Here is a 24,410-nt window from a genome sequence, read left to right as displayed (position 1 = left end):
CAGACAAAAGAAATGCGACCGTGAACTCTGGCCCTAACCACTACCGGCTGTGGCCCCCAACAGATTATCTCTGAGGCAATGTAGCCTTTGACAGAAGAAAAGGTTCCCCATTCCATCATAAAGGATTACCTTGCAAAGTGAGTGATATCCATTGTGTCATACTCAGAGTAAAGGTAAAGGTAAAGGTAAAGGTACCCCTGCCCGTACGGGCCAGTCTTGACAGACTCCGGGGTTGTGCGCCCATCTCACTTAAGAGGCCAGGGGCCAGCGCTGTCCGGAGACACTTCCGGGTCACGTGGCCAGCGTGACAAAGCTGCATCTGGCGAGCCAGAGCCACACACGGAAACGCCGTTTACCTTCCCGCTGGTAAGCGGTCCCTATTTATCTACTTGCACCCGGAGGTGCTTTCGAACTGCTAGGTTGGCAGGTGCTGGGACTGAGCAGCGGGAGCGCACCCCACCGCAGGGATTCGAACCGCCGACCTTTCGATCGGCAAGTCCTAGGCGCTGAGGCTTTAACCCACAGCGCCACCTGCGTCCCCATACTCAGAGTACACACATTTAAATCTATTAACTTAAGCAGGTCCACTCTGAGAATCACTAATTGGATATTGTCCTCTTGATAAAAAACATGTAGCATAGCCATAGATAAAGCCCAGTATGTTTTGTTTCTGGTTTTTTCTTTTTCTTTTTGGAAGTTTGACAGTTGTGGAATCTATGATGGAGTTAATAAATTATATATGTTTCCTGGGACATTTGGATTGGATGATTCAATTGACCTTCAACTCAAATATGGGACTCAAAATATCTTATTAGTGAGACTATATAAATGGTGAAAGATGTACAGTAATGTATTAGCTTTGCATCATATTCTTTCATACTTTGACTCGTTACAAATATGACCTCCATATTTCATTATTTGTATGGTTGCCTGATTTCCATGGCCAGGCAAGCTTTGATTTGGAAAAAGGAAAGGCTGTTTCTTTTTTAGGTTGTCGGTCTCCGTGAGACTGAACGCAGATTGCAACTTCAGGCAGAAGAAATGGGAATGAGGGTAACGGAAAAAGAGAACGTAGTAAGAGAACTTGAATCGGCACTTGAGCATCTCATGCTTCAGTGTGACAGGCGTCTGACCCTCCAACAGAAAGAACATGAGCAAAGGATGCAGTTAATATTGCTTCATTGCAAAGGTATTTTGGCTTTGAGAACCTTGAAGTAACATCTGGTTAATAATGATCGTGGGAAGCAGGATGTCAGTCTGATCCAACAGGATTCTTCTACTGTTCCTAATTTTGAAATTATATCTAGTCGCTACTAAAAGTGTAATTCCATCAGAAACGTTCATATAACATGTAAGATTTGTATATTTTACAGTGGTATGAAATTACAAATTTCATTTCAAGTATTCCATTATCGGGACGCAGGTGGCGCTGTGGGTTAAAGCCTCAGCGCCTAGGACTTGTCGATCGAAAGGTCGGCGGTTCGAATCCCCGCGGCGGGGTGCGCTCCCGCTGCTCGGTCCCAGCGCCTGCCAACCTAGCAGTTCGAAAGCAGCTCCGGGTGCAAGTAGATAAATAGGGACCGCTTACCAGTGGGAAGGTAAACGGCGTTTCCGTGTGCGGCTCTGGCTCGCCAGAGCAGCGATGTCACGCTGGCCACGTGACCCGGAAGTGTCTCCGGACAGCGCTGGCCCCCGGCCTCTTAAGTGAGATGGGCGCACAACCCCAGAGTCTGTCAAGACTGGCCCGTACGGGCAGGGGTACCTTTGCCTTTACCTTTTATTCCATTATCACTTCACTCTCTTGCAATCCAAGGATATAATGTCCAAGAATCTTATCCTCATCCCCACAAATTCCTACCCAGATTTAGGCAGCCAGACAATGCCTGGCCCACCAGGCATTGGATTTTATTTTAAGATGCAAAACATAATTGTATCAAGCAGAAGTATTGAAAGTAAGCTTGTCTGGGTTCCCTATCCCTAATCTTTAAGAATGCAAATGTTCAGATTTGCTTAATATTTCCCCCCCCCCCACTACTCAAATCAGTCACATTTCAAACTTGTTAATGATTATCTTCCTTTGAGCTGAAGTGTTAGTATTATGATTATAATTTCTCTCTCTCATCCTTACAGCTTCAATTATTTTTCTTTCCTCCATCTCTCCTTCCCTCCCTCCACTGCTACTCTTTTTTCATTTGTAAGAACAGTACCTATATTTCTGCTGCACTTCTACTAAACATGATTCCTAGATTTATACATTTAAACATATTGTGGCGCTTAACATTTACACTTTGAGACAAATTACAAATGAGATGCAGTGTATGCTATCTGCAACTCTGTTCGTGCTATAATGAAGTTTGAATCTAAACTTAGTTCTGTCTTTCTAGAAGAAGATGGGGAGAGTATTGCAGAAACTTTTAAGATGTACGAAACTAAAGTCCAACAACTGGAAAGAGACTTGTTCTTCTATAAGAAAACTAGCCGTGAATTAAAGAAGAAATTAAAGGAACTGGTTGCAGAATCAATACACCATCCTCTGACACAAAGTAAATATGAGAAGTATTGTAATTCTAAAACATACATAGCTGCAATGTAACTCTTACTCAGTTTGGTAGCAAAACTCCCATTAATCACAATGAAGTTGGATTTATTTTAACATTATCAGTATAGAGGATATTTTAGATTTCAGGTCTCCTTAATTTTCTTAATAGCTTTCAGATGCATAAAGAAACATTTTAGCCCTTTAACTTTTGCTGACTTGGATCATTAAGTTCGTACTCAGAAATGGAGATGAGGGAAGACAATTTTCAATGATTTTCCCCATGCTCCCTGATTTCCCCACTACTGGGATGGAGCCTTCAGCAACAGCTTGAGAGGTGGTGTTGGGGGCTGCAGGGGAAATGGGCAAAAATAATTTCCTAGCCATTTTCTCCAGCAGGAGCCCCTGCTAAACTACACTTCCTTCCATGAATGCAGCGAGCCCTTCTGTTTTCCAGCAAGGTAACTAGGGATCTCAGTATATTTTACTCTTTTTATTTTTTTAGCTAGCATTGTTTATCATTTATTAATTAACACCCTCAGTGGATACTGTAATAACAGCAAACAGTTGAACCAAGTTATATTCATAACATTACAAAACAGGACAAACCATAATAGTTCCCTCAAAGGATCCAAGCCAACTGCATTTTAAAAAAATATTTCTTTTTAGATAATTGTTCCAGTGATGGGATACTGAATCAAGAAGAAGTAATTACCTTGTCAGAAGAATTCAAACGGACATCCACACCAACAGGGAAATTAAAAGAAATAAACTCCCCAAGGAGTGATTTAGGAGCACAACAGAATTCATACAGATTTGAAGAGGAAGCTGCAGAACTGGGACCCAACACATCCAACAGTCACAAAGAGCAAGCAGGAAAAGTACATCAGCCTGCAAAATCTCACCCACAAGTGTGTTGCCCTTCTCAGGCAAGAGAGACTATGACACAGCTTCAAGGAGTAACCCCAGTAAAACTTCCTCGCAAAGAATTGCGCTATATCCCTGCTTCTGAGCTTTCATCAAGGCGTTCCGGCCTTGCAGTTGGTACAAATTCTGTTCCTGCTGATTCTATTGAAATGCCTAGAAAATCTGACTATAATATATAATTATCCTTGTAATATTTTGAAAGCAATTACACAGTTCCCTTTTATTTCCAGTTTATTTTAGGCAGCTACGATATTTGAGTTATTTCACATTGCGTGTCTCACACTGCTGATCATTTATTATGCCCCATAGAAATCTGAGGCCTTAATAGCAGACTGATTATATCAGGGGTTGAAACCAAATGACTTTTTGTCCTTAAAGAATTAATTTTATTTGTACTGATTTCTCCTTTAGAGTAACTGATGGATTTGTATTCCACGTCTTCATAAATGCATTCTTCTATACCGCAAAGAATCTTAGGGCTGGTTCACAAAATACATTTTTAGCTGCATGAGTTATCATGATCATTCTTGAGTGCATATTTATGAAGACAAACAATGTATAAAAGCAATCACAGTTACAGTCTTATTGTATAGCTGTGAGGGGTGGAAATCACATTAGGTTAAATGCTGCTGACTGTATGATTGGTTATTTTTACACATTATTTGTCCATATGAACATGGTGGTGGTGACAGCCTGGAGCACTCACATGGAAATAAGAAATCTGGTGTGAACCAGCCCATTGTAACAAAGATCTTCATAGATACATCAGCAATACTTGGTTTCCAGTCCAGGCATATTTATGCTGAAGTTTGACAAAGCACTTGTGACTGACCAAAGCCTTGGGTTGTGAATGTCCTTTAAAAACAAAACACGACTACAATGTTTCTAAGAAATTAATGTTTTCGCAAGGAAATTTATTTTGCCCAACTCATATTTTAAATGAATATGCTCTCAAACATCAATTTCTCTTTCTTATAACTAACTCTGTTGTTATGTGACTTTGAAACTTTCTGTGGGGAGAAAGTTTTTTTCCATAATAGAAAAGAAACATTTTTATCGGCTCCAGGGAAATTACTCTCTGCTGTGTCACGTATCACTGAGATAGATGTAGATGTGCTGTCAGTGAACTAGGGCAATAAAAAGTTATTCTGCTTGGAAGGCACAGCTGTGTATCTCTTAGCGTGAAGTACATGATAAGTTAGAAAACTGCTTTGTCTACTCGACCTGGTGTAGACATAACACTTACTGTGGATAAAGGGACCAGGAGCAGACTTGCAGCATATATGCTCACTCTTCCTATGATAATTCCCTTGACCCCAGTTTCTCAGTACATAAGGTCATTGTTAGTTCTAGATAAAATGACTCCAGGGGCATTTCTAAGTTTTTGTTTTCCTCATTGGTTCCCAAGTTGTTTATTATCTCTGCACAGGACGTGTTTTGTGCACAGATGGTACTCCAATCCAGCAGAGGCTTCCACTGGCCGAAGATGGGTGACTTCTCCCATATTGTCCCCCAGCCTCCTCCAGTAAATTTGAAAGACACAGAACGGTCAACTAGCAAAACTGCCTCAACCCCCCCCCCCCTTTCCATTGGCTGGAGCATCCCAAGTGGTAGTTCTTTCATGGAGCCTCTAAAATCTAAGCCAATGTGTGCCTAGTTTCTTAAAAAATTAAAAAATAAAATACAGGATTGTATCAAACTCTGTCCCTCTGCCAATAAAAGACACTTTTGATCCAGTAGATGCTTGCATGAGTGGGAGGTCAAAGGTGATTTGGGCAAATTCCCTTATTCCCATTGCTCTCTCATTCTTCCCATGTTGTTCCAGAGGATCCTTTAGCCTTCTGGAGCAGGGTTGGGAGACATAAAAAGGGAGGAAATTACGGGGGGTGAGAAGCTCTCCGGACTATCTCAGCACCTTTACTAATGATCTTTGGGGTAGACTATTGTGCATTAAATATTTGTCGTGAGTGTGAATGTTCAGATGTACTTTACAGATAGTTAATTGCCATTTTTGCAAATTTGGGCACATCAATCTTTGCTCTTAAAAATATTGGGTACACGGCACTCTGCTGGAAGAAGAGTTGTCAATTCTGGCCTTTTCTCCCTCCCCTGCTCTGCCTGCCAAAAATATGCCCTGGAGTGGCAGGGAACTCTGTTCAAGAGTGTAGGAGATTAATTAATGAAACCCACCTCTATCCTCCTTACTCCAATGGGAGCCTCCTCTGGATATTGTTGCTTTCCATAGGAGTCTGGATCCAGCCCATTGCTTTTAATTATTTTTTGCTTAGGTTGCATTTTTTAAAAAAAAAACCTGGATAATATCTTACACAGTTGCTATCTGCTTGTAGGCATCATTAACTTCCAGTAGTGATTCTTAAGAAGAAACCTTTCTGGTCAGGATATCATGTTTTAAGATAGGCTGTGAACATGCTAAAAACCATAGTTCATCCTATTCTGTGCCAGTGTGTCCAACTGCTTTATTTGTAAACTGCTAAAATATTTTACAATTTCTCAAGACGGAAATAATTGTTTTAATTGCATTTGTTATCTTTTGCTTTGTTGAATCGTGATTTGAGTTTTGCAAAGGGGTGTGGTCTTAAGTTCAAATATTTCACTCTCTTAACACTGCATTGTTTATGTACTTATACAACCCAAATACATCCTAAAACACAAAATGAAGTACAGTAAATGGTTCCTACAGTATGCAACTTCTTTAAAAAGGTGCAGCAAAGGAGGCTGTGTGGGTTGGTCAGCTCACAACATCACAAAGCTAATCAGCACAGTGAACAGCTGCTGTAAATGTATGGAGCTTTCTTTTTTCTTTTTAACCCTTAACTTGATGCTGGAGAGGAAATGGTGCAGAGAACCTTTAAGTATGGTTCCACTGTTGAAACAGTATTATCAACTAATTGCTATAAATTACAAATGTCTTCGCTTTCATAACATGTACCCATATACTAAATTAATAATCATATTTTAAAGCATGGGTTTCCAACATGGACACTGTGGCTTGCTTGACGTCTTCCATGGATGTCCATTCCTTAAAGCCTCTTATGTGCTTTTCAAGGTTCATTATTAATTTTCTTGGCTCTGACACTTACACTGCAAGATGTGTCTGTGGGTAGGTGTTCTCCGTCTCAGGAGCAGGGATAGTAACTTTAAAGGTGTTTTAATCTTCTCACTGCTTTAGGCAACCAATGTGGACACCACCACCTGTTCAGAAAATGTCTTAAGTCATTGCAGTGCACAAGTAGGCATGTCTAAATTGATTTCAGAGATGTAAAGCAGCACTATTGGCCTAATAAAGTTGGCTTTTTAATTTAGCCTGTGTGTGTGTCTGTACAATGGTACCTCTGGTTACGTACTTAATTCGTTCCGGAGGTCCGCACTTAACCTGAAACTGTTCTTAACCTGAAGCACTACGTTAGCTAATGGGGCCTCCCGCTGCCGCCGCGCCGCCATAGCACGATTTCTGTTCTCATCCTGAAGCAAAGTTCTTAACCCAAGGTACTATTTCTGGGTTAGCAGAGTCTGTAACCTGAAGTGTTTATAACCTGAAGCACATGTAACCCGAGGTACCACTGTATCTACCTACCTACCTATTGTTGTTTAGTCGTGTCCGACTTTTTGTGACCCCATGAACCAGAGCACGCCAGGCACTCCTGTCTTCACCTCCCTATACCTATCTGTCTATAGATAGGTATAGGTATAAAAAAGATAAAGGGACCCCTGACCATTAGGTCCAGTCGTGACCAACTCTGGGGTTGCGGCGCTCATCTCCCTTAGCCGGCGTACAGCTTCCAGGTCATGTGGCCAGCATGACTAAGCTGCTTCTGGCGGACCAGAGCAGCTTACAGAAACACCGTTTATCTTCCCGCAGGAGTGGTACCTATGTATCTACTTGCACTTTGACCTGCTTTTGAACTGCTAGGTTGGCAGGAGGTATAGGTATAAGTAGATACGTAGATACTGTATAGATACACACACACACACACATACATATATATACAGTATTTCTTTCCGGAGAGCGCCACTAACCCTGATTTTAAAAAAATGTAAAAGAGCATATATTAAAATGATAAAACCACAAGTGCGCAGTCAACGCCGGCAGAACGTCAACCACATGTTTCCCCAAAAGAGCAACGGAACAGAACCGTTTTGACTCCGGGGGGCGGGACCTTCCCCCCGCCCACGGAGCGCCCTTAATTGCGGGGGGACGCAAAGAGGAAGCGGCGCCGGCGGCGGCAGCGCACCTGAGGGAGACTGCGGAGTTTAGGGGGGGGGGGGGAGTGCGTCGCCCTCTCTCGCCCCCACCCCCGCCCGCGGCGACCACATCAGACGTCACAAACCCGCTTTGTTGCGCATGCGCCCCCCCGCCCCTTCTCCCCTCCCTCCGCGTCGCGCCCCCCCCCCCCTGGAGCGAAGCGGCCCGAGACATAAACAAACTCCGCGAGCGAGTCAGTCCGGCGCGGGAGCCTCTCCTTCCGCCCCTCACGCGACGCCCCGAACCGTTTCCCGAACCGCCGCCAGCTTCTCTCAGCCCCTCCGCCGTCCGGGAGGCGGCCTCCTCCGTGGCCCCTCGCTCTCCGCACCCCTCGGGGCCGCCATCTCTCTCCCCCGCCGAGACGGGGCCTCGCCTTGCCTGCCTCCTTCCAGCCCCTCAGAGGAGGCTGCTGCCCTCCGCGGTGGGTGGCCACCAACGGTTTGCTTTGGGGGGGCGGTTCTATTATTATTATTATTATTATTATTATTAGGGGTTCAATTATTATTATTCAAGGAAGTTTTTAATGTGTGACATTTTTATGTATTTTTAATCCTCGTTGGAAGCCGCCCAAGGTGGCCGGGGGTGCCCAGCCAGATGGGCGGGGTACAAATATTATTATTATTATTATTATTATTATTATTATTATTATTATTATTATTATTATTCAAACTGGGGGGGGCGGGGGCGGCATGCTACCCTCTGGGGAGACTTTCTGCTGAAACGAAGGGCTAAAGGTGGAAGCTCACCCCACAATTTCTGATTATCCCCTTAGCTTTCATTCATGTACTTTTTTATTTTTACAGGGTCCTCTCCAAAAAGTAGGGGGAGGGGGGTTTACTGCTGGGCCCGTTAATCTTGGGGTGTCTCTCAGTCACCCCTTTCTCGAAGGCAGAACCCAGAACTGGGCGGGGATATATGGCATTTCAGGAGCGCCATCCTCCACCCAGTGTCAACTCGTTTATGTGGGGCAGAATTAGAAAACGGGTCCCCAAACATGAGAACTTGAAAGGGCTTAGCTTTAGTTGGGGTCGTGCCCCTGTTGATATGGGATAAAACTGCAGAAAGCTATTGGCACTGGCAAGTGTGTTAATGATGCTGTTAAATGGCATGTTTTGTTGAACCAGTTTCTGGTGGTAAGAATGTGCAGTTGTCTGACCTTTGCAGGACTGTTCTTTAGGCATATATATATATATATATATATATGCTTTCGTAGATTTTCACGGGTACAGGAATGCAGGTTTTGGTGTCCTCGGGTGTCTTCCCGTGTAAAAGTTGGGGTGTCTAGGCGACGTTTCGACGAGGTCTCACTCGTCATCTTCAGGCTGGTGCTTTCGGCTTCTTGTTACTGGAACAGAGCGGGATCTCAATGTTTGAGTTCCTATAAATACTGTAGAGGGGGTGTGGTGTCTAGCCTCCAATGTTCTGGGCAGAGAGGAAGTTCTGATGGCTGATGGCTCCCTAGGACACACTATCTACCAGAAAAAAACACACACCAACCGCTACTTACATGCACAATCACACCACCACCCTGCACAAATAAACTCCGTAGCCAAGACTCTCATCTCCAGAACCAAACGCCTGGCTGACAAAGACCACTTGACAACTGAGTTACAGAATCTCTCAAATGTGTTAATTGCCAATGGATACCAGCAAAACAGGATTACGAAGCTAATCCAAAAGGAAACACCCCCCAAAAACCAAGACACAGAAGAAAACAATGGCATGGCCCTCCTTCCTTATATCAAGGGCACTACAGATAAAATTAGCAAAATCCTCCATAAACACAATATCAAAACAGCCTTTTGCACCAACCAAAAAATAGCCAATATCCTCAGAAACCCCAAGGATAAAATCCAGTTGGAAAACCAAGGGATCTATGAAATACCCTGCAAAGTCTGCCCAGCCACGTACATTGGACAAACAAACAGACGAATAAATGCACGTATCGCAGAACACAAGAATGCCGTCAAAAAAGAAGAAAAAACTTCCTCTCTTTTCCAACACATGAAAGAAACAGGACACGAAATTAATTTTGCAGATTCCAAATTGCTCTTTAACACGGAACATCACCACAAGAGAATAATCATGGAAGCCATCGAGATAGAGAAACACCCTCACAACATGAACAAGCGTGACGACACATCCCGCTTGCCAGACATCTGGAAATTAGCCCTCCCCACAAAAACTGACACCAGATCCAGAGGCACACAGAACGCCAACACCAATCAACCACACCAGACCCAAACCCAGACCCTCTCCACAGATGAATTACTGACACCATCCAGTAGCCAATCCATGGTGGCACCTCCGGATGCTGCACCCCCCTGCAATCCCTACACAGATCTGGCTGACACAAGCCACAAAACCACAGCTCGCCCCTATACACGAAGCCAAGCCAAAGCACAACTAAGTGCAATACAGCCATCTTCTCAGGAAAACTCTTCACAAAGTTCAAGAGGTCAAGACACAAAGACTTTAGCAACTAATCCACACCTAATGACCCACCTAAGTGGTACTCAGGATATCACTCAAGAAATCACTCAAGGTATCTCTCAAGTAATTAAGGAACAAAAGAAGAAAAGGCACACTAGCCTGGGAACTTCCTCTCTGCCCAGAACATTGGAGGCTAGACACCACACCCCCTCTACAGTATTTATAGGAACTCAAACATTGAGATCCCGCTCTGTTCCAGTAACAAGAAGCCGAAAGCACCAGCCTGAAGATGACGAGTGAGACCTCGTCGAAACGTCGCCTAGACACCCCAACTTTTACACGGGAAGACACCCGAGGACACCAAAACCTGCATATATATATATATATATATATATATATATTTGCTTTCGTAGATTTTCACGGGTACAGGAATGCAGGTTTTGGTGTCCTCGGGTGTCTTATAAGTAATAGTTTAACTGCATGTCTTGCCATGTTTACAGACACGTAAAGCATACGTATTCATTTTCATATATTTATCGTTCTGAAATTGTGTTTATTTAATCCATTTTATAGAGCAGTGTTTGCTCAGTGTTAATGGGACATTCCCAGGCTACTGCAATTAAGACTGCAACCTATTTAGCATCACAGAAGGCAATTTCATCCGCTTTCTAAAACATTTTGTCAAAACCTTGATTCTCATAAGTACACGCCTAAAAGCGGAAGATGGAAAGTCTCTTTTAAGAAGATCTCTGTACCTTTTGAAAAAACTTGCACCATGTTCAGAAAACATCAACATGGAATATTAGCGCTGTAGATTTTGATCCATAGTTTCTTGTTATTTGGGCCTTCTTGCATGTGGAAGAAGAGACACACTTATATTGAATTCTTTAGAAAGCAGGGAAGATGCCTCATGCTTATTCCTCTTGATTAAAAGATCTGTTAGTTCTGTCTTTGAACCTTGGACCTTCCTACAGTGGTGCAGCAAGATCCACTATAAACATTTTATCTGATACTTTTCACAGTTACACTTCCATGAAATTATATAGCTCTTTTTGTTTAAAATATGTTCATTTGATGGGAACCATAGTTCCACAGACTCCTAAACTTAATCCTTAAAAGTACATGATACTTTCTTAGAAAATCCTTGTTAATCTTCTGAAGACTATGCTTGTGTGCCACTGTTTTCAAAAGATCAACGAGCTTCCCTTTTGCAATCCTACATAGGAATAAAATGACAGCTACATTGTCAGTAATAGTTCCTATTGGTGACCTTTCTATCATCTGAAGTGTTTAATAAGCACAAAGTTTAGAGAGTGAATAACAGTATTTAGTTATCTATTTTTTTAAAAAAAACCCTATAGTATTAAGTTAAAAAAAATTGTTTTATTTTTATCACCATTCTTTATATTTTGCACAGAAAGTAGGAGTATAAATTAATCATCCAAGGCTGCTACAAGAAATTCAACAAAAACTACCAATTAAAAATATCTGAAGAAGTGTGCATGCACATGAAAGCTTATACCCAGAACAAACTTAGTAGGTCTTTAAGATGCTACTGGGCAATTTTTTTAAATTTATTTATTTATTTCAATTAAAAATAGTTATTAAAGAAGTACTTTGGGGCTGCAATTCCTCATTCATTAAAAGTATTTCTGCTTTCTTGCAAAAATTATTACCCTGTCCCTTGAACAACTTATTCAGGGTGTTGTCCAAAAAGGGGCCAGCTATTGAAACTAAATTGGAAATTGGAATACAGAAAAGGGAGGTGTGAGGAAGTTGGGAAAGTAAGGTACATGAAATTAAGAATTGAACTTATATATTTTTGTTTGATTTTTATGTGTTATATTGTTTATTGTTTGTTATTGTGTTGTTTTGTTTTGTTTGTTATGATAAAATTTGTTGAAACCTTAATAAAAATCTTTTTTAAAAAAACCAGAAAGGGGCCAGCTATTTTTGGGCCTATTAATCTTGGGCACGCTCTCAGTCACCACATTGATTAATGCACCTAGAGCTTAACGGGATATGGTATTTCTAGGTTACATAACTCTGCAAAATGAAAAAAAAAAAAATCTTATCAAACCTGATTCAGAAAAATGTGGTAGTTTTGTTTGTGAGGTCTTTTGGTTACTATATAAAACTCTGTGATCCATTTTTTAAAAAGTGATTTAATGTACCAGTTCTCCTATAGTAAAATGGTGGATCTTTTTTCTTCCCCCACCCCACCCCATCCTTATATTGCTGTTACTTATCCAGGTAGCTTCTTGAAACAGCGGCTTGCTTCTAGACGCCTCCAAAGTTAAAATGGCCTCTGCAGTTATTAGTTCGGTTCCTACTACTGCATCACGGTTTGCTCTTTTGCAAGTTGATAGTGGCAGTGGATCCGATTCAGAATCTGGAAAAGGAAGAAACAGTCGAAATGGTGGAAAGTCCCAAGCTTCAGGCAGCAAGTCAACCACAAATGAAAAGAAAAAAGAAAAGAGAAGAAAAAAGAAGGAACAGCAACAGAGTGAAGCCAATGAGGTGGTGTGACTGTTATGTTTCAATACTCAGTTGGGCCAGGTGTCCACATACATGCAAAGGAAAAGTCAAAAAGTGAGGGATCAAGAATTAAGTATACTTGAGATGTGGTGAAGATTCCAGCAGGGGTTAGAAGTGGGAAGGTGTTTATGATCAGGTAAATCCTAAACACTTTTCTTTCAAAACTAGAATGGCATCCTAATCCAAAACGTTTATCTTTGGAAGGAGATGTTTCTGAAGAAATCTGCCCTAAGGTAGGGCAGATGTTCGAGTGCTTCTTTTCTTTAATGTAGGTGTCTAGGTTCATAGCATATATTGGTGCATATGGTTCAGATAGTTTAAAAATAATACTGTTTGTGGGTGACAATGCCTATATACAAATATTATTAAGTAGTATTAAGCGTTATTCAGTTTTCAAACAAATACTAAATTAGCAGTACTTCTAGAACATACTATAAATTATTTTGAACTTGGAAGACTTCCTCAATTTTGCTTCCTATCTTACTATATTGTAGCTACTCATGATATTTGCAATGCATCTGTTGCTGTGGAATTCATGTCAGGTTATATCAAATTGTGCTAGCAAAAGCACTTCAGGCAGGGCACCTGATTTTCACTGATTGCCCCTGAAGGTTATGGGACCACGTGGAACAGTGGGATGTGGCACAGAGGACTGGAATTGATGGGAAGGGTTTGTGGCAATGGGGCACCTCACTTTAACTTTACCTTTTGAGCTTTACATTAGGAGAAGCACTTCAGCTTACATAAAACCACCATTGGCTACAACCCACCATTATTGATATTTTAAAATACCATACTTTTATTCCTATTTTCAGAGAAAACTAGTCTCCCAAAGCATCATGTCATTCAATAATTCAGTATAGTTCTGGTGGTAGGTGCAATACATAAATGAAAAAGAGATACATTTGTGCTTACTACTTACAAGGGGAAAGGGAAAGGTAGGGGGGGTCAGTTTGAGAATGCTGGAATGATGTGGTGAATTGTATATTACACTTAGTTTGGGCCCAGCTGATCTTTCCTTGTTCCTCTGGCCATTTGTACACAGGGAACCTAACTTGTGTTTATTGTTCTAGCCAGTTTAGACCACCAACATTATGTGAGGGTTTCTTCTTAATGAAATCACCACAATAATGTAAGGCACTTCAAAGCAAACCTACACTGAGGTTTCAGCTTGTCACAGCGTTTTACACTTTATAAAAAATTTATTTATGTTCATTGTTTTTATAGCTCAGAAATCTCGCTTTTAAGAAAATCCCTCAGAAAAGTTCCCATGGAGCTTCTTTGTCTCAGCACGAGCAAGCATTAAATAATTCAGCAAGAAAAGATTCTCAGGAAGAGAACTGGCAAGAGTGGAGACAAAGAGATGAACAGGTAATTCATCAAATATGTTATTTTAAAGTTTTAAGTGTTTGTGATTATTCATTTTAACTGCTGCACCTGCTTTGTATGCATTAGCATTGGCAGGCATTTGGGTCAGGTTTGAAAGAAAGCTCTATTAAACACAATAGGACTTAATTCTGCATAAACGTGCAAATGATCAGGCTATAACTTTCAGCAATCATGAGCGTGTGTTCTGAGAAAAAAGTTACATTTAGTTCAGTGAGATTTATTCTCTAGTCAAGGTGCCAAATAATATCATTTGCTACCCACCCCTTCACCCTTTGGTTCCCGGTAGGTTACAACAATTAAAACACAATGCTAAAAGCAGTTTAAAACAGCCAACAATCAAATAAGGTGGATCCTAAAAATATACATCTCTAGTGTCAAAAGAGGTGTGTCCTCAGCAATTTCCCGAAGGTATATAATGAATTTGCTAGATGTACTTCTTTTGGGGAGGGAGTGACTGATAAGTAACTGGCATATGATACTAAGAGGGTGGTGTATGTTTGAATAAAACCCTGCCACATGGTACACTTTTCCATCTTGTTTCTTCAGTTGACTTCTGAAATGTTTGAAGCCGATCTTGAAAAAGCTTTACTTCTCAGCAAACTGGAATATGAAGAACACAAAAAGGTATTCCCTTCTCTAAGTATGATTAAAACACAAATACAGTGGTACCTCCAGTTGCGGACAGGATCCATTCCGGAGCCTCAGTCGGATCCTGAGGTTTCCACAACTGGAGGGACCGCTTCTGCACAGGCACGCGTGTCGAAACCCAGAAAAATACTTTCGGGTTTGCCGCATTCGCATCCTGAAGGATACAGAACTGGAGGTGTGCGTATCCAGAGGTACCACTGTATTCTTAACAATGCACTTTTTATGAGCCTATGTACAGCTGTAGTTTTTTTTTGCTAGATTCAGTTGAGTTAATAACAGATCAAGAAAATATTGCCTATGGTAATAGTAGTGGTGAAAACAGAATTATTTCTTATGTAGTTTTGTGTACAATCCTGGATGTGTGGTTTACTTGTTTAGAGAGGCCAGTTGCATAGACATGGGTTCAAAATACTAAGCAAGAGACTAAAATGCTTTATATTGTTTCAAAATATTTCTTTGCGTAACTTGTTTTCCCTTTGGCAGTGTTTAACCATAATGTTCTATGATTTAGTCTCTCAAAGACAGATGTATAAGGTGTTTTTTTTCTTTACAGGAATATGAAACTGTTGAAAGTGCTTCTCCATCAAAAGCTGTGCACAAGAAAGAGAAAAGAAAAAATCAGCAGGGAAAAGACAAACCTCTCACTGTGTCTTTAAAAGATTTCCAGTCTGATACTAACATTGGTAAGTTTTTAGTGCTAAATGTTTCATAGAATCATTAGGTCTGTTAAAGAGTCACAAGATGTTGACACCTGTCAGGTTAGGAATTCAGACTTCACTTCCATCGCCAACAGTGTGAATTGGGGGGGGGGGGGCTTTTGCCAATTCCCCCTTTGTACCCTCAGATATGTTCCAGAGTATTGGGGGATTAATTGAAACAATCTGAGAAGTGTTTGTGTCCTGGGTGGTGGGTGGAGAATTGGCAAAATATGATTCTTCCCCTTTGGTTAGTGAGATCTTTCTGCTTAATCAGAAGTCTCCCATGGACAGAATGCCTGTACAAAGAGCTAAAGTGAAACTTTACACTGCTTTGATCTTTTATGTTTAAATACTGCTGAGAGAAGGATATAGTAGAATTAGCATAGTCGGACTCTCTCCTTCTATTCCCCAGAAAAGGTGGTCCAGCAGGACAGCTAAAACAGTTTTAGTTTTAACACCAGCCCCAAAACTACTTTGAAGGACCTCTAAACTGGTTTCATCCCAGAAAATCAGGGGCCATTTTGCAAATCACACACTTCATCACACTTTGTGGCAAATTTGATACTCAGTTGCAGTAGTTTAGTTTCAGGTGGGTCAAGTGGTGCTTTGTTACTAGATTTATAAATCTGGCAAAACAGAATACAAGGAATTTAAAGTATGAATGGAAATTTTAGCTTAGACTTAGAGAATCATATTATTTAGCAGCGTATGGCACTGAAATGTTCCTGGATAATCAGTTTTGGGTTTTCGTTCACAAATTAAATTTAATCTGTAACATACATTTTTCATGTTGTTTCAGATCACCTTCCCAAAAAGCAGGAGGTAAGTACCTGATCAAACAAAAATAATGCTTGAAGTATCTAATGAAGGAATTATTTAAATGGCACCATTAATTTTTCCACTTTCTTGGCAAGCATTAGTGCATGCTCTGTTCTAAATAAGTCACATGAAAATATTGTTTCTGGTTCTGTTGGGGAGACTTAAGTGAACAGCAGGACCCTGGAAATTGTGAAGAAATTGTATATGAAAGATTGTGCTATTAAATTAACATTTCAGCACAAGCTTTTTAAAGATTTCTCAGTGAATAATTTCTGTGGCTGCACCAAATTTTTTGCACTATATATTTTTAACAAGGAAAGTGGGCTCTTGAAAGTTCAAAATGGTCCCTTGAGAAACCTAATCAGTTCTTATTAGCTGTCTCTCTTGTACCTGTTCACAGCCTGACCTTTGGTTGTTTAGTTGCTATAATTTTTTGTTTCTAGCTTATCTTTTGGCTTCTTTCTGAATGACTATGTGATCTCAGCTAATCATGGTCCAGGTAGTGAATGCGATGACATCATAGTACTCAGTAGTCAGTCTAAGTGTACTACATGATGACATCACTTTGGGCAAATTACCATATTTTTCGCCCTATAGGATGCACTTTTTCCCCTCCAAAAATGAAGGGGAAATGTGTGTGCGTCCTATGGGGCGAATGCAGGCTTTCGCTGAAGCCTGGAGAACGAGAGGGGTCGGTGTGCACCAACCCCTCTCGCTCTCCAGGATTCGCGGACCTCTCCGCAAGCAGCGGAAGCCAGCGCTGGGCTCCCACGGCTTGCAGAGAGCTGCCTGTTTGGGGACTGGGGTCAGGGGAAGCTCAGGCCTCCCCCGCCCTAGCCCCGCGCCTGGGGGGGAAATAATTTTCCCCCCTTTATTTCCCCCCCCCCAAAAAAATAGGTGCGCCTTATGGGACGGTGTGTCCTATAGGGCGAAAAATATGGTAAGCCTTGGCTTTACCCTCAAACTGAATGAATGCAACACTTTCTTGCTGTGCTGGAAAGGCAAAGAATGAAAGCATTGTAGCAAGAGAATGGTTACTTGGTTGTTTCTGAAAGACACGAATGTATTCCATGTCTTGCTGCATTACAAGGCCACCAAATTTAGAATGTGATTAAAATAGTATCTAAGCATTATTAAAACAATGCTAATTTTTTGCCTGATGCAGTTACCAAGACCTATTGTAGGGATGGAGGGCATTTAGAAAAAAATATATTACTGTAATTTGATTTAAAGCTGAAATTTCATATTTAGATTGGAATTCCATATATAAAACTTAGAGTAATTACTTATTAAGTTGCTGAATTGTTTTACTAGAGATTAATTATAGTTTCTTGGCAGGAATTGAGCTCTTCACATACTGTGTTGCATGATGGTGAATTCTTCAATAGACTGGAGGATGATGTGCACAAAATAATTACTAGGGAGAAAAGAAGAGAGCATATCACAGATAATGGAATGGATAACAGTACATCGCGTGATCCCACACATGTATGTTAAATGCGTTAAATTCCTGAAAGTATACTGTACTGATTATAATAGAGGAGGTGAAATTGAGTAGCTGCTTAAAAGTGCATATAGGTATGAAAAGTCCACTAAATTTCCTCCTCTGAGAAATATCTGCCAAGGAAACTGTAACTTTAAGAACGGGTGCCTTAGTTTCTCTGTTTTACTCTTCCATTTTTCATTTTGTATAGTGCCTTTGGATTGTAATCCTCTGGCACTGATTGCCTTGTTTTTACTTTTTTATTCATCTTTTTGGCTGAAGAGTCAAGTAAAAGTAGTTTAAATAATGTGTGCCACAAGGATTGGTGTGTTTGTTCACCTACCCTAGGAGTGGAGAACCCGTGGCTCACCAGATGTTGCTGAGCTACAGCTCCCATCATCCCTGGCCATTCATTGCCCATGCTTTCCAGGACTGATAATAGAAGTATGAATTTGTAGAGTTGGAAGGGACCCTGAAGGTCATCTAGCCCAATCCCCTGGAATACAAGAATCTCAACTAAAGCATCCATGACAGATGGCCATCCAATCTCTGTTTAAAAACCTCCCTTTCACAGTAGTCCATTCCACCGTCGAACAGCTCCTAACATCAAAGTTCTTCCTAATATTTAGTTGGACTCTCCTTTCTTGTAACTTGAAGCCATTGGTTCAGGTCATATTCTCTGGAGCAGGAGAAAAGAAGCTTGCTCCATCTTCCCTGTGAAAGCCCTTTAGAGATTTGTAGATGGATATCTCCTCACTCTCTTCTTATCTAGGCTAAACATACCCAACTTCCTCAGCCGTTCCATATAAGGCTTGGTTCCCAGACCATTGATCATTTTGGTCACCCTCCTCTGCGCATATTCCAGCTTGTCAATACCCTTCTTAAACTGTGGCACTAAGAACTAGACACACCATTCCAGGTGTGGTCTGACCAAGGCAGAATAGAGTGGTATTATTACTTCCCTTGAACTGGACACTATTCTTCTTTGATGCAGCCTAGAATAGCATTAGCTTTTCTCGCTGCTGCATCACACTGTTGACTCATGTTAAGCTTGTGATCTACTAAGACCCTTAAATCCTTTTCATATGTATTACTGGCGAGCCAGGTGTCCCCTGTGCAACTGGTTATTCCTGCCTAAGTATGATACATTTGTCCCTATTGAATTTTTTTTTTGTTAGTTTGGGCCTAGTTCTCCAATCTGTTAATGTCATCTTGAATCCTGATTCTGTCTTCTGTAGCATTGGTTACCCCTGCCAGTTTGGTGTCATCTGCAGATTTGATGAACATCCCCTCAATTCCTACTGCACCCCATTTGTCTCCCCCCCCCCCCAGATGACAAGGAACCATTAATGAGTACCCTTTAGGTTCAGTCAGTCAACCAGCTACAAATCCACTTCACATTTACCTCATCCAGCCCACATTTTACCAGTTTCTGCACAAGAATATCATGGGGGACTTTATCAAAAGTGTTACTGAAATCAAGATATACTACATCCACAGCATCCCCCTGTTCCTTTAAGCTTGCACAATAACTTGGTCAAAAAAAAAGAAACTGTATTTCAATAGGCCTTACTTGTTTTGAGAAACCCAGGCTATGTCTTAGTAATCACAGCATCCTTTTCTAAGTATCCCTAGACTATCTGTTTAATTATATGTTCTAGGACCTTTCCTGACACCAGCATCAAGCGGTTCAGTAGTTACATGGGTCTTCTTTACCCCCCTTTTTCAAGATGGGGACAAGATTTGCCTGCCTTCAGACTGCAGGGACCTCACCTGGGAGTGGGTTGTAGTTGGCAACATGTGTAGAACCACAGGTTCCCTATACCTGCCCTACCTGAACTCTGGACAGGTCAACTTTTAATGCTGCTCTGAATTTCAGGGGCAGCTTACCCTCTGGGTAATGACTGAAATTTCTTTGTAGTGAAATAACTTTTGACCAACTGTAATAGCTTCCTGAATGAGGAAACATTTTGGACTAACAATCAGTGTTCTATGTCAGTTTCCATAGAATATGTGACCATAGAGTAAGTTCCATTGTATTTTTTAAATACGAAAAGTTTAAATTGCTAGCATTTTAAAGCATACCTATGTTCATTTGTTACTTTTCAAAGTATTTTGAATGCTAGTTCACATCTCCTCAACTTTGTTAAGGGTGTAAAATTCATTTTACATTGTATCTCTCTCTTTAAAATCTGGAGGATTTTGTATTGAAAGACGGAAGAATAGAGAGACTAAAGCTGGAACTTGAGAGGAAAGATGCAGAAATCCAGCAATTAAAGAGTGTAATCACTCAATGGGAGGTATGTAATGGGTTTCTTTATGCAGCATTTAATTTAAACAAATGTTTAGATTGAAAATATTTATTGTATTAGCCTTTTAAAAGCACTGCTTTTCAAAATAAAAATTACATTTAATCCATATTAGGAGGAGAGGTTGGCATCTAGATAAGGTTATTATTTCAGAAGTAAATAAAATATTTTTACTTAGTAAAATAGGCTTATTATTTAAAGGCTTTCAGTGTACGCTATCAGTCATCCAACCCCAGCCTCAGAAAGTCCACATGATGACATAGTAATTGTAAATCAACCGTTTTCTTACTGTTTTCTTTCATATATATTCTTTATTCTACCAGTTAATGCTGCTGTAAGGAGAGAACTTAGTAATTATAGGTGTTTCTACCACGTGAGAGAGTTGGACATATTGCATTAAAAGTCCACATTTATAAATAATTAACTACTTGTCAACAGTTTGTTAATGTTCAGAAGAATTTGGTTCAGTGGGGGGGGGGGGGGAATAACCACAGACTTGGTATGCGTTTACTAGAATCTTAAGAGTTGGAAGGGACCAAAGGGTCATCTAGCCCAACCCCCTGCAATGTAGGAAAATCAACTAAAGCATCCATTGACAGATGGCCATCCATCCTCTACTTAAAAACCTCCAAGGAAGGAGAGTCCACCACCTCTCATGGGAGTCTGTTCCACTGTTGAACAGCTCTTAACTGGTCAGAAAGCTTTTAAGAATGTTTAGTCGGAATCTCCTTTCTTGTAACTTATTAGATATTTTTGTTGCATTTATGAATGTTGCCAAGAGTAATTATTTTTAGTACATTGCCCACCTCATCTGTTTAATTGTCAGTAGGGATCAAGGAAGATTAATTGATCTTTGAAGGCAACAGTCAACCTTATATAAATGGGGCAATTTTGTGAATTTCCAGCTCAAAAATATATTTCTCTTTTTCGCTGCCATCCTCTCCTCTGATTCTTGAAGCTCACCCACACATACACTTTTATCAGAAATGGAATTTGGGGGGTCTTGAGTGTACTTGTGTTATTATATTTTCCTTTTGTCCCATTTATTAGAGATGGATTTTGAAATGTTCAGGCACCAATTCTAAATACACTTACTGGGCAGTAAATTTCAGTGAACATAGACATGGATAAGATTGCACTGTACAACCAATACTCTAATGTCCATATTGTTTAAATATGCCATTTGCATTAATTGAACTTTTAAAACGTTTAGGCTAAGTATAAGGAAGTGAAAGCACGAAATGCACAGCTGTTGAAAATGCTGCAGGAAGGAGAGAGTAAGTACTGCTTCGTTTGTTAAATATTAAAATTCTTTTAAAAACCTATGTTCCTTAAATCTATCTGCAAATTGTTTGGACAGTGCTAAGACAAAGAGGCTTGTTCAGTTTTTATTTCATAGCAGCCCTATGCAATCTGTGACCCTGCATGGCTGAATGCAGCCCATCAGACATGTTTCGTGGTGCTTGAAAAATGTGCCTCTAACTATTCTCAACATCTTTAAAAATAGAAAGTCTAATCTTTTTTGTTTTGTTTTAAAACTTTAGTGAAAGATAAAGCCGAAATACTGCTTCAGGTTGATGAATCTCAGAGTATTAAGAATGAGCTGACTTTACAGGTAAACATTTCTGCAATATATTTTAAAAAGCACACTAAATCAAAATATCAGAACAACTGGGTTGGAAGAACTATGAGTAATGTTATGTTCATGGAACAGGACCTTCCCTCTGCACCCAGCTTAGATGGCTTAATTTCAGTGAGGAAAAATTAGTAAGATGTAATCCTATCTTTTCTCTTTGCAACGGCAACTTTATGTAGTTTCCTGTAATTCTCAAAATATTGTGAACTTGCTGCCAGAAATGGTACATGTTGCCACATTATTTCCAGGAAAAGTTATCAGGCAATAATTTTGAAACTCAGATAATAGGCAAAATAGCACATACTGATTTTCTTTTTCATTAGTGCTGTCATAGGCATGTAACTTTATTATCTTCAAAATGTCGCTTTGTTAAGAGACAAGACAGTAGTTGTTGAGCTTCTATTTTGTTTTTTAAGGTTACCAGCCTTCATGCTGCTCTGGAACAAGAACGATCTAAAGTGAAGTTACTGCAAGCAGAGCTAACAAAATATCAGGTAACGTTACTAGCTACTTCATAAGTAAACAGAAACTCACAGGAGAAACTTTTCTTATACCCATCCCACCACTGCAGCTGCCTGTACTCCTAAAAAGCCTCTCCAGGAAGGTTGGAGGTCTTGAACAGTGTCAGAGAAGCAATGGGAGCTGCTAGAGGAAGGGGGGCAATAAACTTTTCCTTCAGTGAACTTACTTAGGATCCAAGCCTGTTTGTTTATTTTTACATACCAAGTTTGTGTCCGTTTGCTCTAAAAAGGAGCTTTTAAAGCAGACTTTACAAATATTTCCTCTGGATCCACTGTATTCAGTGAATCTCCTTTTCTGTCTCTTTGCTTAGTGATCTGCACAATTCCCCCATCACCATAATTGTTTATTACCTGTTATCTCTAATTGACAGTTTATACACACACAGATGATACCTATAGATACATATATAGATACACACACAAAATTACCGTATTGGCCCAAATGTAAGACGCACCCGCAAATAAGCCACAACTTTAAAATTCAAGGCTTATTTGCGGGTGCGGCCCGCCTGCCGGCACTACTGCCCTGAATGGGGGCGGCCGGCACCCCACTCCCCAAGCCGGCGCTTGGTTTTGAGCGCACTGCTCACCTACCTCCCAACACAACCACCTCCCAGCACTACCTCCCCAAGCTGGTGCTGGGGGAGGCTTGGGAGCAGTGGGCGGGCTGCGTGTCGTTGCCTCGGGCTGCTTCTGGGGGGGGAGGAGCCGCACTGCTTTACCGGTGGCCTCCACCCCTTCCCCCTTCCTTACAGCAGCTCGGGGTAGGCTTGGACGATGCGGTTGGGACGGGCGCTGCTGTCCCACACCCACGATGGCCCTCGTGGGCAGCTGTTTCAGCAGCGATACTGTAAGGTTGCGAATATAAGCCACACTTTAACTTTTCACAATCAGAATTTGGAAAAAAAATGAGGCTTATATTCAGGCCAATACAGTATCTATCCTGTGTGAGGGAGGCATCCAGACATGAGTCACTTCCACCCAGAACAGGCAGGGTCACATAATACAGTTATGAAGACCTGGGCAGGCAGTTCTTAATTCTCCTCTCACACACATCCTTTCTTTGTGTATATGTTGTACTTCAGTGTGCAATAAACAGCAACTTGAGAATACTATTAAGTCTCCTCCCTAGTATTATGCTCAGGATCCACAAGCGTATTCACTTGTTTCAGCAACAATGAGCATCCGTCTAAAGAAAGTGCTGCTTGTGGATGATGAATCACACCTTGAGAAGGGAAAGGACAAGTGATTTCTATTCCTCCTGGAAAAAAATAACCTGTGAAAAGGGAGAGAATCCACCCATTCTTTCAGGAGTGTTTCTCTCCTTCCCAGAGGGCTCTTGTGGGAAGTGGCAGTATTGAAGGGCACAGCTAGTGCTTTCTGCAAAAGCCCTGTTTTGGGGGGAAATTTAGCATTTTTTTGTTGATACTTAGGTTTTCATAACACAAGCTTTTTTCCTTCTCTGTTATAGGCTGGAAGAAAAGGGAAAAGAAATTCAGAGACTGATCAGTGCAGGTGATCACATTTGTACCAAAATCAGAGCAAAAAATAAATTTGATCTTCAGGGGTTTTGCAGAAATGTATTTGTACTACTGCTTAACTATGCAGTTTTCTGGGTTTGGGAGTGAAGTTTAATTGACTAATGTTCTGAATATTGAATCTATTGCACTTCTAGTATAAAGAAGAGAAGCTGGAAACTAATGTTACAGTGATGCTCAAACCTTGTTTGTCCTAATGCTACACCTAGTTTTTCATCACTCAATAAAGTTTTTGTCATTTTTATGACCCTGGTGTGTTTAATGTTTTTAGCCTTATTGAAATTGTTGGCCCATACTGTATTTCTATGCCATTTCCATCATTTGTACATTCTGCTTTTTCACACATCCACTCAATTTTGGGTGCTTGACTTGTTTAACCTAGTACTGAAGAGGGCATAATAAAAAAGGGGAATGCAGTGGTTCTGGACAAGGCCTTCTGAGGGTAACATCAGACCACAGGGTCTGCAACAAGAACTCCTGCCAACACTGTTTTGAAGGGTTCAGTAATTATGTAATGAACTTTAAATGATTAATGCTGTCACTTCACCTTTAGTCTTATATATAAACAAGATTCCTTAAAGCTAGGGTTGTCACGTGCATTTATTTGCTTTGCGTTCTCTTTTTTGTTCTTCAAGGTATGACAACCCCATGCGGTATGCTTCTTTCCAAAA

At 40.8% G+C, this 24,410-nt stretch overlaps 2 protein-coding genes across 5 annotated transcripts in view; both read left to right on the top strand.

The window, feature by feature from the left end:
- Positions 1-6,786, top strand: part of KIF27 (kinesin family member 27) — a 40,871-nt gene extending 34,085 nt beyond the window's left edge. For 2 of the 4 annotated variants that reach the window (XM_083701892.1, XM_083701893.1), the window contains exons 16-18: positions 991-1,189; positions 2,388-2,543; positions 3,206-6,786. In XM_083701892.1, coding sequence (XP_083558018.1) covers positions 991-1,189; positions 2,388-2,543; positions 3,206-3,642 — 792 coding nt within the window. In that variant the 3' untranslated portion in view covers positions 3,643-6,786. Of the gene's footprint in view, positions 1-990; positions 1,190-2,384; positions 2,544-3,205 lie in introns of all 4 variants that reach the window. The other 2 variants (XM_083701890.1, XM_083701891.1) reach the window with 1 other exon arrangement.
- Positions 6,787-7,721: 935 nt separating this feature from the next.
- GKAP1 (G kinase anchoring protein 1) lies at positions 7,722-23,986 on the top strand. The gene is made up of 12 exons (XM_083702114.1): positions 7,722-8,148; positions 12,414-12,680; positions 13,926-14,069; positions 14,634-14,711; positions 15,289-15,418; positions 16,233-16,255; positions 17,591-17,740; positions 19,934-20,035; positions 21,258-21,321; positions 21,589-21,659; positions 22,097-22,174; positions 23,673-23,986. Exons 2-12 carry the CDS (start codon positions 12,462-12,464, stop codon positions 23,718-23,720), a joined length of 1,107 nt encoding a protein of 368 aa, XP_083558240.1. The 5' UTR covers positions 7,722-8,148; positions 12,414-12,461; the 3' UTR covers positions 23,721-23,986.
- Positions 23,987-24,410: the final 424 nt, after the last annotated feature.

The sequence above is a fragment of the Podarcis gaigeae genome (assembly GCF_964106915.1).
Source record: "Podarcis gaigeae genome assembly, chromosome: 11".
Taxonomy (NCBI): domain Eukaryota; kingdom Metazoa; phylum Chordata; class Lepidosauria; order Squamata; family Lacertidae; genus Podarcis; species Podarcis gaigeae.
This window is presented reverse-complemented; position numbering and strand designations above follow the sequence as displayed.